Here is a 12,380-nt window from a genome sequence, read left to right on the forward strand (position 1 = left end):
TTATCCTGGTAGTGGCGGGAGGACCTAGTGATCACAGGAGAGGAGCTTGTCAGGGAGGGGTGGCAGTAAGGGGACATTAGAGGGGATTTGGGGCAGTGACTATTCACCAATTAGTAAAGCAGTGTTTCAGCATGTAACTAGTACTAATGAATCTTAGAGAAGTTAATCACCTGCCATAAATCTCAGTCAGGCAAAACCATCTGTTACATCCAGGTATCTTAGAGTACCATACTTATACCATGTAACAACTCCAGACAAGTTTCTGAGAGCGTTTGATTACATCAGGTAGAAGGAGATAAGGTAATCTTCCGATGGGAGAGTGTGGCCAACGGCTTGGCAAAGCACCAAATAGCACCCCACCTCTTCATTCATTTGGTCACGGAACAAGTACGCATGCCTGGAGCCTGCTCCAAGTACTGGTGATCGATTGCCTGCACACGGGGCTTTAGGAAAACTGAGGAGATCTTCAAATCTGGGCATCATCCCCAGCATCCTGCCGGGCTCTGCAGTTCTTTCCTATGGCAGAAAGACACCGTGCTAATTTCACCTGTGAACTCTAGCCCATAACAGATTCAAGAACGGCAGCTCCAGCCCCCCTGTTCCCTTTGGGAAGTGGAATCCTGGGCCTGGCTATCTGACACACGGGAGTGCCTGGAGGAGCAGGTGCCAAGAAGAAGCAGGGCACTTTGTCTGAGTTCTGCTGGGAAGAAGGAGCGTGTCCCCTCCAAACTCTTGGTCACTCTCTTCCTGTTTAAATTGAGGCTGTGCTGAGGACCAACGTGGCCTCACTCTTTCAATGACACATTTACTTGGAGAAGAGTTGTGATTCAAAATCTGATGCATGAACTTTTGAAACGTTGAAAGAAAGAACAAATACCCATTCAGAAAAAAAAAAAAAAGTCTCCCTTTACGAAGAAGCCTATATCAAACTGCTTTTATCTTTCCTGTTATATTTTGGTTCGACCTTTCAGTAAAGATGTGCTGGCTTGACCTTCGCCAGCAGCTGTTTTATTCAGCTTCCTGACTTGAGAAAATGTTCCCTGCCTGTTGAGTTCTAAGGCGTTAAGCAAATGTTTGCCTAACCTTTGCTTCCAGCGTAATCTTACCTTCTAATAAAATACACCCAAAGGCTGCATTACAAGTTTTTCATAGCTCTGAGTCGTGTTCATACCAGAAAGGGGAGGAATTTTAGAACTGCCTTGTTTGAATAGGGAGTCCTACCGTGATGAACCTGAAAGCCACAGAAGGCTGGGAATGGTATAAGAAACTTTGAATATGAAATAGAGACAAATACTCCTTAGTCTTCCTGCAGAGAGCTGAGCTTGCTGGAGCTCTGACTGGGAGTTCGAACCAGGCACAGCTTGGAGCCGCTGCCATGCTGAATGGGAATAGCCTGGCATAAACCTGAACTGTTGGCAGGGAAAGGCCAGATTTTTCTTTTTTCATTCTTTTTTTTTTTTCTTCATCTTATTAGAGGGGATGGGAACCTAAGAGAAAAGCCCCAGCCTTTCTATCACTCCGCCTTCTATCGCCCCTTCCCCAGGGCAGAAAGAATTGCAGATTTTAATGGTCAGAATCCTAGACACTCACTGGGCCGGGTTCTAGAGGGCAGGACTGCTGGGCTTGGAAGACAGCTGTGACAGCTCTTTCTCTGTCACCTCCTGCACCTCTGTGTGTCGGGTCTCCTTCGCCATCCTGTTTGGCTTCTGGCTTCCCTGTGACTAAACCTGTCTTAGTCTAGGTTTCCCGAGAAACAGACCCTGAAACAAGGATGTGAGTAGGAGTCATTTCTTTGGGTGGTGATTCCAAAGATAACTTTGGGCAGTGAGCAAGTGGGGCAGGGAGGAGAAGACAGCCACGCGGGTGTGTCATCCAGGGAGGCACCTGGAACTCACATTCACTGGGGATCTCTGGGAGACGGTGTAGACCACACGCCTAAGGATGATCTCCTCTAAGGGTGCAGGGGCTGATACATATCTTAGACACCAACACCCATCGGTCATTGGTTAAGGGATTCTCTCCAGAGATGTTAGTTTCCAGCCGCTCCCAGATGGCCCTGGAAGAATAAAACAAACTCCAATGACTGTCAGTATCATCAGACAAAGAGACGCAGGTGATGTAGAGCAGGTATCAAAAGTATCTGCTCCTCTTCCTCTCTGCTGTTATAACTTCTCCATCTGTAGTGAATGGGATCAGCTATTTGTCCACCTGGCTAGTGAATCCTATGCAGGTGACCGAGATTCAAGGATGTAGAAACTAGGAAACTGACACCCGAGACTTCCCAGTCTGAGCTATGCTCTCTAGACCAGCCTATGCCTCAGAAGCCTGGTATGATGAGATGGGGCATCCTCAGATGCCTGCCTGGTGGTTAACTAAGCTAATCTTTTGCAACTGACTTGGTTCTTAAACTTTGTGGACGCCCCTCTCTTTCCAGGCGTCTCAGGAGGGAGAAGTCAGGGGCATGCAGGATTTGGAGCACTCCAACCCAAATTCTAACCTCTATGTAGTGTGTATGCTAGCCATCTTTTACTTTCCTGTTGCTTGAATTGTCCATTTTGGAAAATCCAATATGCTGTCACTTGAGGGCAGGAATGTTTCACTTTCTATAAACTGAAAATCTATAGCAATCTCAAAAAAATAAATTATGCAGGCCCTATGCAAGCCATACCACACAAGGATTAAGTTAGGGTTTATTCAAAAATCTCTATTCATTTCCACTTCTAGTATGAGATAAAGTAACAAATTTCAAATTAGGCTTTAGGTCTCCAATTACGTATCTCTTTCAAACAAACCCACGATTCCAATAGATGAGAACGGCTTGATACTCCTCCTCTTCTCAGAACTGAAGTATGCACTGAAAACTGCATCACACATTTAGTTATGAATGTCTAAGTCACCTCTACGGAATGAGAAAGGTCCACATTGGGCTAAATGTGCAGTACTTAAATTTTAACTGTATCCACAAATGTACAGCAACTACAAATGCAACTCTGTACCTAGGAAGCTCTCCTGAGAAAGGTTAAAGGGGGTGACAATAGCAAAGGAGGGGAAAGAAAGAGGAGAGGGGTCCATGTGAGGTAAAGACAGCTGGCGCTATTGAAGCTGACAGTGTATATGTTACCAACTGGGGAGAAAGCATTATTTTTGCTTGAAAAATAATAGGGTATTGTAATCATCTTCTAGAAGAAGCTGCAAAGCTAGGAGGACGTGATAGCTGTTTGAAAAGCAATCACGCAGCCTCCAAGAGGAGACTGAAAATGGAGGTGGAAGATGTGCAAACAGCCTTGGCCCCATCATGTGTCAGCCCTGCAGGAAGGAGCCCTCCTGGAGCCGATGAAGGGCATTCGCTGAAATGCTGCTTCCAGAGTGAGAGTGTCCACAGCCAGAGCAGGAAGCTGAAGGGCCACGGTCAACGTCCTGGGGAAAGGGAACCGCTGATGCTCATTTTGTAACAAGCCGACTGCGAAATGGCGGGTCTGTCTGTGCTGTGTCACAGCACAGCTGTGGTGCGCCTGTTGGAACAGAAACCTGCAGATCCACTTTCCAGGTATCCAGCTCTACCTCGTGGCTCATTACAAAAGCAGAAAAATTACACTCCAGATTGGACTTGGAGAACGAACACGCAGCCGTAAAATAGCTTTGGCCTTTCTAGTGTTTGTCATTCTTTCAGAGCCCAGCCATTGATTATTATCATCCTTTTGAGAGTAGGCTTTCCCGACCTGGACACGGCTGACATTGGGGTCCAGACTGTTCCTGGTTGGGGCTCGCTTGCATGCCATAGGTTATCTGGCTGCGTCACTGGCCCCCACCCGCTAGACGCCAGTCCTGCCCCCCATCTCTCTGTTGTGACAACAAAAAACTGTCTGCAGACACTGCCAAATGTCCCCAAGAGGAAGTGGGGAATGAGGTAAAAATCACCCCCACAGAGCACCGAGCTGTTAGATGAAGTAGAAACCCAGACTTTCTCTTTGATCATACCCAGCATGGCGTCGTGGAGAGCTGGTGATCTGGAAGCCAGCTTGTCTGGCTGCAGATTCTTGCTCCCACACTATAAGTGAGTGACCTGGGACATGGAGTCCTGTGCCTCTCAGACAACCCTGAAGGGGGCTGGGGGTCGCACTAATTGTTCTCTAGAGAAACTTCTGCTGTCAAGGTGTTATTGCTGCTTTTCCATAAATGGATTAAATCAAGTAAAATATCAGTTCTGTAGGGCTCCACACCCAAGGTAAACATGCAAAACAGGTCTGAAAGTGAAATGTCAGCCTTCTCCTGATGTGGACATTTTCAAACCAGTTCAATTTGTTTGAAGGTCAGCAATAAAGGTATATTAATAGCCCTCTCTATGCCATGTGACAGGCATATTTTAAGATTGTGTGTGTTGGAGGGGAGGGGTGAGGTACGTAGAGTCCACCTGAAGAGGCAGCCCTGATATTAATGAATCTGAATGCTACAAAGGCTGCTCACACCCTGGGTTGCTGACTCAAGTTGGGAAATGTTTCTCTGCGTGCCAGAGTGCAAGTTGACCACTGGATGTCACCCTGGTCCCACTGAAGTTTCTCACTACAGCTAACTTTCCCATCACAAGTTTCGGGCCCATGGAAACTGTTCTAGGAGGAAACGTGAGACAGGACTAGCCTCCACATGTCCCATGAAGGTTATGGTAGGGCTATGCTTGTTCACAAATTGCTGGGAAGGGCAACCGAATGAACAGCACCTTGTGCACAGACTGGCTAGCAGATAAAGGCAGTGCTCCGCCCCCGCCTCCCCCCCCACCTCCGTGCCCTTGAATGACCTTTTAGTGTCATCATGCACCCTCAGTACCTACAGCCAATTCAAGTCTGCCTTCCCCGTATGTAGAGAGGGTCAGAACTGCCTGGAGATGATGTTCCCCTTGGCAATCCTCATCAATGACCAACAGGCCAGAGGAGCTCAGCTTCCTGGACTCGAGCCAGACAGCCTCTGAGATGTAACTTACTGCCCGCTGAGGCCCCGGTGGGATCAGGCAGAAACCAGCACTGTAGGGCTGCACCCTTGCTGACCTCCGAGTTGCCCGAGGTTGCACCCTGGCTGACCGGCCCTGCTGCTCCTCTCGCCCGTCCTGTTTTCCCTGGGAGTCATCCTTCCATAAACCACGGTACCTACATCGTCATCTCAGGGACTGCTTCTGGGAGCCTCATCTAAGACACTGCTCTGCAGTTCATGCTCAGAAGTCACTGGTCCCTCTCCTCCATGATCATCTTCCTCTCTGCTTCAGACATCAATGGGATTTGGGCACATGAGTCACCTAGCGTGGCCCCAGCAGGACAGACCAGCACTGAGAGTCTGCCTTTCGGCCCCTTCTGCCTCCTGACCCTCTGGGCGTGGCTGAGGCTGCTTCCCAGGAACTACTGTGTCTGCTGGTGGTCCCTGGGAGTCAAGACTCGAGCTTTGTTTAAAACTCTATTTGTGGCGGCATGAATAGTAGTAACTTAAGACAAAAATAAAATAAAATACAGAAGCAGCCCTGGCCAGTTGGCTCAGTGGTAGAGCGTCAGCCTGGCATGTGGAAGTCCCAGGTTCAATTCTGGTCAGGATGCACAGAAGAAGTGCCCATCTGCTTCACCCCTCCCCCTCTCTCTTCTTTCATTCTCTCTCTTCTCCCCTCCTGTAGCCATGGCTCAATGGAGTGAGTTGGTCCCAGGCGTTAAGGATGGCTCCAGGGCCTCCACCTCAGGAGCTAAAAAAAACAGCTCCGGTTGTAAGGGAGCAAGGACCCCAGATGGGCAGAGCATCGCCCCCTAGTGGGCTTGCTGGGTGGATCCCAGTTGGGGCTCATGCAGTAGTCTGTCTCTGCCTCCCCTCCTTTCACTAAAATTAAAAAAAAACAAAATTTAAATATAGAAGCAGATAAAAAGACCCATAAATCAGAGGCAGAGGAAAGGAGAAGGAACAAGGAAAATAAAATTTTCCCTTGTTTTTTTTTTCCAGCTTGACAGAGGATTGCTTGAACAAATGAACCTCCCCAGCTCGACTGGTCCATCCGTCCAGAAGAAATTCACATGGTGAAGGAAAAGAGCAGAGGAGGGATAACAAGGGACATGAGACGGGAAAGGAGGGGGGACATTAGTAGCAGCACCTCATTTTTTACCTCCCAAACACACTGGCTTTATTTAGCATAGCATCGGCTTGAGAAAAATGATTAAAACCATTGCTCACGTGTGACAGAAAAGTCATTTCCATTTAGAAAAAATATTTAAATCATGGGTTGAGAGCATTCTCTGTCTCCGTTAATGGTAGGTTAGAGGGTAGTTATAAAAAGCATGTAGATCAGTGTCATTTTCTGATTGAGTTACTGACAGACCCTGGTATTTGTAGGGGACACAGCTTAGAAGACACCAGAGCTCAGAAAGCCGTTTAAGACACGAAAATTGCATTTCAAGGGTAGAGCGTGGGATAGTATTAGCTTGTGTAATTTTTTTCTCTCATTTTTTTTCCCACCATTTCAGATGGATGAGGCGATGGTTGAAGAAATGAGATTTTCTTCCTACTGCTAACTCCTGTTTCTTCTCTCCACTCAGAGCTGAAATATCCACGCCCTCCAGAGACTTGTTTAAATACACACACAAATGAGCTTAATATTCCCTGTATTGCATCGAGTCCATGAGGGACGAATGTCTCCTCAGCAAGCAAACAAGAGAAGCAATACATGTCTGCATGCATCTCGGGTGAGGGGTGGGTGATGCAAAGGCACCAACACCTTCATCTTCTCTTTCCTAAGCGGATGAAATAGGGTGTTCTACAGCTGTTCAGCACAAAAAACCGCTGCTGGACTCCGTCACGCTCAGAGTCTGGTGGCCTCGTATGCAAGTCCCCTCACTTCTTACCCTGCCATCTACCAATCTGGGGGGCGGCCTGCCTCTTTCTTCCCACTCTCTTTGCCCTGGGTACAGGGACCAGTTTCAGATTTAACCCAAAGAACTCCTGAGATTCTGAACCAACAGTGTCAGTGGTTGACAGCCTCTCAGGGTTGTTACGATGTCCTTGCTGTCAGTAGGAAAGGAAAGAAGGAAAGAAGGGAGAAAGGAAAATTCTCCAAGTATGACTGGGTCACAGAGGCCTCGTGGCTTCCCAAACCCTCATCTCCACTACTCAGGCCCTTTCTCTCGGTAGGAATCAGTCCCGGTGGGAAGGCACTGACTGCGGCAAGCAGGGAATCCGCCCCCAGAAGCCCGGTCCTTGGGGAGTGAGTCCAGGAGCACAAGGCCAGAGAGATGGGCATGCAGGACAGAAGAGCACAGAGAGCTTCTGGGTGTCTCGGGGCTGGTGGGGTGTCCGAATCGGGGAGCCAGCAAGTGAGAGACAGAAGAAACAGAGGTAGAATTTACACTTCTTACCTTAAAAGTGTGCTGACAGCCCTACGTGCTACGTGAAACTTGTAACGGAATAAAGTGAGATAGAAACAAACTAGTGGGTTTGAGTTTTTAGGTATTTTGTTGTTGTTGCTGTTGTTTTGTCTTATTTTTTGTTTTGGTTTTGTTTTGTTTTTTTGTTTTGTTTTTGTATCATTTATTGACTGCACTCCATAAGAATTTGGCAAAAAAAAACATATTCACCCAAAGTCACAGTAAACACAGATAAAAAATGACCCTGGGGTCTACGTCTCCAGCTGGCTCTGCATGGCCTCCTCTTCACAGTTGACAGATGAACAGACCACAGAACACTGAGGTACAAGCCCCGTCCCCAAGCTCCCCACCAGCTTGCTGTATCCCAAGGAAAAAATGGTTTTTTTAAATATTTGAACTCAGAAATTGTCAATTGTTTTTGAATGTAGTACAGGCATTTTAATTACTTATAAACAAACAAACACTCATACTGCATCAAAAGAATTACATAGTAATACAAAATCAAAGCAGGTTTACAGTTAAATCTAGAAAAACGTATGGGTCCTTTGGAACCATGAAGCCCACATCCTTCCCCGGACTTCCTCGACGCAGCGCCCTTGACTGGGGAATTGGCACAGGAAGAGGAAAGTCAGAGTTGAAACAGAAGGGGAGAATATAACCCTCAAGTTTGTTTTTCTGTGTCTATTCACTGGCAGCTTGAATAACATTCAGTGATACCTCATAGCAAGGGGAAACTATTTTATTGAAAATATTTTATAAACTGTCCCATTCCCACTATATATACACATACTTATTTAAAACTTGGAGAGAGGTAAATTGTTCGTTCAGAGGGTAAAATTCTACAATTGAAATCATTTCTGAGACTTTTTAAAAAGAGAAATTTAAAAGTATAGTTCAAATGCTCATGAGTCCAAATAGCTCTCCCTCCTCAATAGCTTCACATCCCAAAGCCATCGACTATTAAGACTAACAATAGTCCTAGAATACTAGAATACTCCTTGATTATACAGCCCCTTTAGAGACTTTATAACAACTGATTTACCAGAGACACAAATATGTAGAAAACATCATGTCCAAATGGGAGACCTGAGTGGTCTACCGACAGGGAATTTATACAAGGAATCAAAGAGCTGGGAAGAATTACTATTTAGAAATAACTACAAATAAACCCTCTTCTCTATGCATTCCCTTGTTAATTCTCTGCTTTCAGTCACCCACCTGAGCCAAAGCTCACGCTGAGAACCAGGCCAGCTGAACACGAGGCAGAGTTGAAGCCCTTCCTTCGCGGCCACTGGTGGCCCCAAACCCCAACCCTCCTATCTAGAAACAAACCCTGGAAACAAGGGTCAGAAATAAGAGACACATATTTGGGGGGGTTTTCCTTCATTTTGGTGTTTTCTTTCTATTTGTAGATTTGTCTAATTTCTTATTCGCAGAAAAAGTCAATATCCTGGGGAAAAAAAAAAAAAAGAAATTGACCTGAACAGGGGCCAGAAAACAGATTAAGTTCTTTATCTAAAATCATATGTAATGGAAGGTTAATTTGGACTTAGAAGAAGTAAAGGTTGAACCCAAAGGTTATGACATAATTTTCACTTTAAATAAAAAAAATTATTTAAAATGAAGGTTCTCAAATACACTTTGAATTACGGTTATTGGGCACATTCAAGCTCAATGCTAAGAGGTGAGGACAAGCGAGCCACATTTGTGTAGGTTGGGCAATGCTGTGAAGCCATTTAGCACAGCAGTTAGCTCCAGGAGAATAGCTTCGAAATAACTACCTTGCAGAGTAACTCAAAGGGGATCTTTTATTTCTGTCCTGGGTTTACAAGACCCCAGGACCTTGGAAAGAGTGCATCTTTTTTTCATACGTAATTGGAGTCTATCTAGAAGGCATTTAAAGATTTTTTCAGAATGTTTTGATTTTATCAGATACAGGTGGTATTTTTTCCCCAGCCCAAGTGTCTAGCAAATAAGTATGTAACCATCAGTAACAGTCAGATGATGATACTACTTTGGTTTCTTTGTGACATGAATAACTTCCATCTAAACCAAAAGGGAGGTCAGTGGAGAAAGATCAATACTCTTTCAACACTGATCATCGGTATGAGTGCTCTCCCGAATCTCACTGTCTCAGAAGTCCCCCCTGGAAATTGGGGGTTTTGCTGCATATATCTTACAAGTTACAAGATGCATTTTAAACACCAGCCTTCATTATCCCAAGATCAGAGTCTTTCCCTGGCCACCTCTGAGACACTTACCGTGGTCGGGACTTCCTTGGTGGCTTCCTGGTACACATGTTGCTCCTCCACCAGGTTTCTGGGGAAATAGCCCACCATTCCCATCTCGTCCTCATGCTGGTTGCCATACACCTGCATGCCCAGAAGCGGAACAGTCAAGGGAAAGCTGTCAGTGCGAATAACATAACTTCCAGTGCCTCCTTCTCACTCTGGGTTTTTTTTGGGGGGAGGGAGGGGGCTCAGATTTAAATGTGAAGTTTGCTTATAGCCACTGAGTCAACCCACAGAAACTGTGTATCTCTTCTCCTGTGGCCCAGTCTTAACTGGTCTGACTGCTTACTTCATTCAGCATTCTCCGATTTTATGCAATCTTGTGAGCTGCCTAAAAATTTTTTAGAACCATAAGTAAATAAAGTCAGTAAATTTTTTAAAGTCAATGGGCACTTTTGTTCTAAAGGACTCATATTTCTCACTTTTTAAAAATTTAAATGAATAGATACTTGAGTGAGTTTCAGGTTTAATTCTTCATTACTTGAGAATCTATCTGTGGGGCTGCAGATGAGGATGGTAGTCAGTCCCGCCTCTCCCTCCCCAGGACCCATCCTACAGGTTTAAAGAAAAAGGAGATTCTTGGGAATTAAAGAGGAGGATGAAGTTTCTTTAAAAATATTGGAACATAGACTGACTGCCAACATACATGCCTTTACTTGGCAAATCCCCTCAAACAGTTTCAAATGAGTTTCAAACTCTTTGGGATATTCCAGCTCCTGTGCATAAACCTACATTGAGTTTTGTTATAAAATTTTTATCGTTTCTTCAAAATGCAATAAAAGCAATTGCACATGAATTTTCATTCTTGCATTTGCAGTCTCTACATTGACCTTAACAGTTATTTTTAAATATTAAAACATATTGAAGATAGGTAATAGAGAAAACATTATGAGCCAATATATGTTGAGATCTGTGCATGTGTTTAATAATCGCATCTTACACTGCCAGCCCAAAACTCTCCAGCTCCATGCTCTTTTACCAGCTTTGAGTAAACATAGATCTGCTGCCCTTGTTTAACGTTAATAAATCTACAGTCCGGGGCATTATAATCTTCTTGAGCTCTGGCCAGAGAAATAGTATCTGGAATGGAAAAGAAAAAAAAAAATTGAATGACTATCTTTTAGGCTCCAGGGCTGTAAAACAGTAAAAAGGCAGAGCAGATCAGAAAACTAGAAAATCAAAGTGACTAATACCCCCCTGTTCACAGCTCCTGTTCAGTTCAAAAAGATTAAGAAAGCCAAAACATTAAAGCTGCATCCAACAGAATCTTAGCCAAGTGAATTTTCTACGATAACGCTGTGGAGGTACAGTCCCGGAGCAAGAACGCCAAGCACAGACACATAAAGAAGATTCGCTTCAAAGAACAATTAGGCTTTATGCTCTTCGTGGACAGTTTTTCAATGATTTAATAGAAAGATAATAAAAGGCATTTAAAACATTCTTACAGACACACTCGTCATCTGCACAGAGCTTCTTGGAAGCAAGTTTGTCCATAAATATTCCATGCACGGCACCTATGGCCACAAGACCTGAAAGGAAAAGTAACAATAGTCTTGCCATCTCCTCTTTTGCTGTTTATACTATTGCCCTTTGAGTGCAAGTGGAAACTGACTTCAGTGGTTCCTGCCTTTTATGTGAAAGCCAGACATCTGGGTAAACCCCCCTGGCCAATGGGAAGGTGCCTCTGTTTTCTTTCATAACAGCTCCTGGGCTCCAGGGGCTATTTAGCATCTGATTTTCTAAAGAGACTCGAATTCTATGTCTTTTTTATACACAAATGATTTCCAAATGGTCCACCATTGTGGAAGCCACTCTAGCTTGTGGTTTGCATCAGCAGGGGCATTATTGAAAGACCTATGGGAATTTTAAATCTTTTAAAACTTTTTAGTTCAACTCTCATAGTCTTCCAGCTTATGAGCAAAAATGTGCTAACTGTAGGAATCTGTTGAAGATATGAGATCTGTTTATCTTTAGTACAAATGATTTTGATTTATACAAGTCCAATTAAATAGCTGAATTTAAATAAAGGATGCTTAAGCTTACAAGTCATGAGAGGATTCTTAGAAATCATGTCTGTCTTTGAGCAGACATAGATTGTAACACACACGTCATAGTCAAACCCTACTCACAGGGACAGGAAGGAATAGGAGGGTTGAGAAAAATAAAACAATCTTTTGTCTACCTACTTCCTCTGGGACTTTTGAAATTCAGTCTCAAAATGTTCAAGGATCATGAATCCTAAAGAAGGGAGTAAAGCTGGAGGTTCATGTTACACCCCTTCCCCTTCCCTGCTCCCGGCACTGCTGGAAGCCACCAAAGTTGAAGCACTTACACCGGGCTCCATCTATTCAGCAAATACTTACTGAGCACCTACTATGTGCAAGGCACTGTTGTAGGCACTAGAGAGACAGCAGTGAATAAAAAGGGCCCTGGCTGCATAGATGTACTTTCTATTAGAAGAGACAGAATAAGCTGCTACTTCTTATAGAGGGTTGGGGCTGGCGTCTCCCTCATAACGCACCTCCTCCCACACAGACACACACTGTTTCTAGAACAGTGGCCCCTGTCAAGATGCGTTGTCCACGTGGTGGATGATGAGGTTTCAGAGCAGTGCTCTTTCTCCCCCAAATGCAGTCACCTCACAAAACAAGGGCCAAGCATTCAACTTAAAATATAGTTGTGTACAAAATAGTTTTCCAAGGGAGAA

The 12,380-nt window shown here is 44.7% G+C and overlaps 1 protein-coding gene across 1 annotated transcript; it reads right to left on the reverse strand.

Annotated features, from left to right (window-relative positions):
• Positions 1-8,701: 8,701 nt before the first annotated feature.
• On the reverse strand, positions 8,702-11,233 carry OTOR (otoraplin). Its single transcript, XM_066386343.1, has 4 exons — positions 11,119-11,233; positions 10,614-10,753; positions 9,644-9,754; positions 8,702-8,832 (listed from the first exon to the last, which is right to left on the reverse strand). The coding sequence occupies exons 1-4, from the start codon at positions 11,231-11,233 to the stop codon at positions 8,809-8,811; spliced, it is 390 nt and encodes a 129-aa protein (XP_066242440.1). The 3' UTR covers positions 8,702-8,808.
• Positions 11,234-12,380: the final 1,147 nt, after the last annotated feature.

This window comes from Saccopteryx leptura, chromosome 5 (genome assembly GCF_036850995.1).
Source record: "Saccopteryx leptura isolate mSacLep1 chromosome 5, mSacLep1_pri_phased_curated, whole genome shotgun sequence".
NCBI classification, from domain to species: domain Eukaryota; kingdom Metazoa; phylum Chordata; class Mammalia; order Chiroptera; family Emballonuridae; genus Saccopteryx; species Saccopteryx leptura.

Excerpts from the sequence above, each read along its gene's own strand:
- OTOR (XM_066386343.1), bottom strand. The coding sequence starts at position 11,233 with ATGGCAAGACTATTGTTACTTTTCCTTTCAGGTCTTGTGGCCATAGGT. Across the intron at positions 10,754-11,118 it reads TGCAGATGACGAGTGTGTCT|ATACTATTTCTCTGGCCAGA; the intron begins GTAAGAATGTTT and ends TTTCCATTCCAG. Across the intron at positions 9,755-10,613 it reads GAGAGTTTTGGGCTGGCAGT|GTGTATGGCAACCAGCATGA; the intron begins GTAAGATGCGAT and ends CTGGGCATGCAG.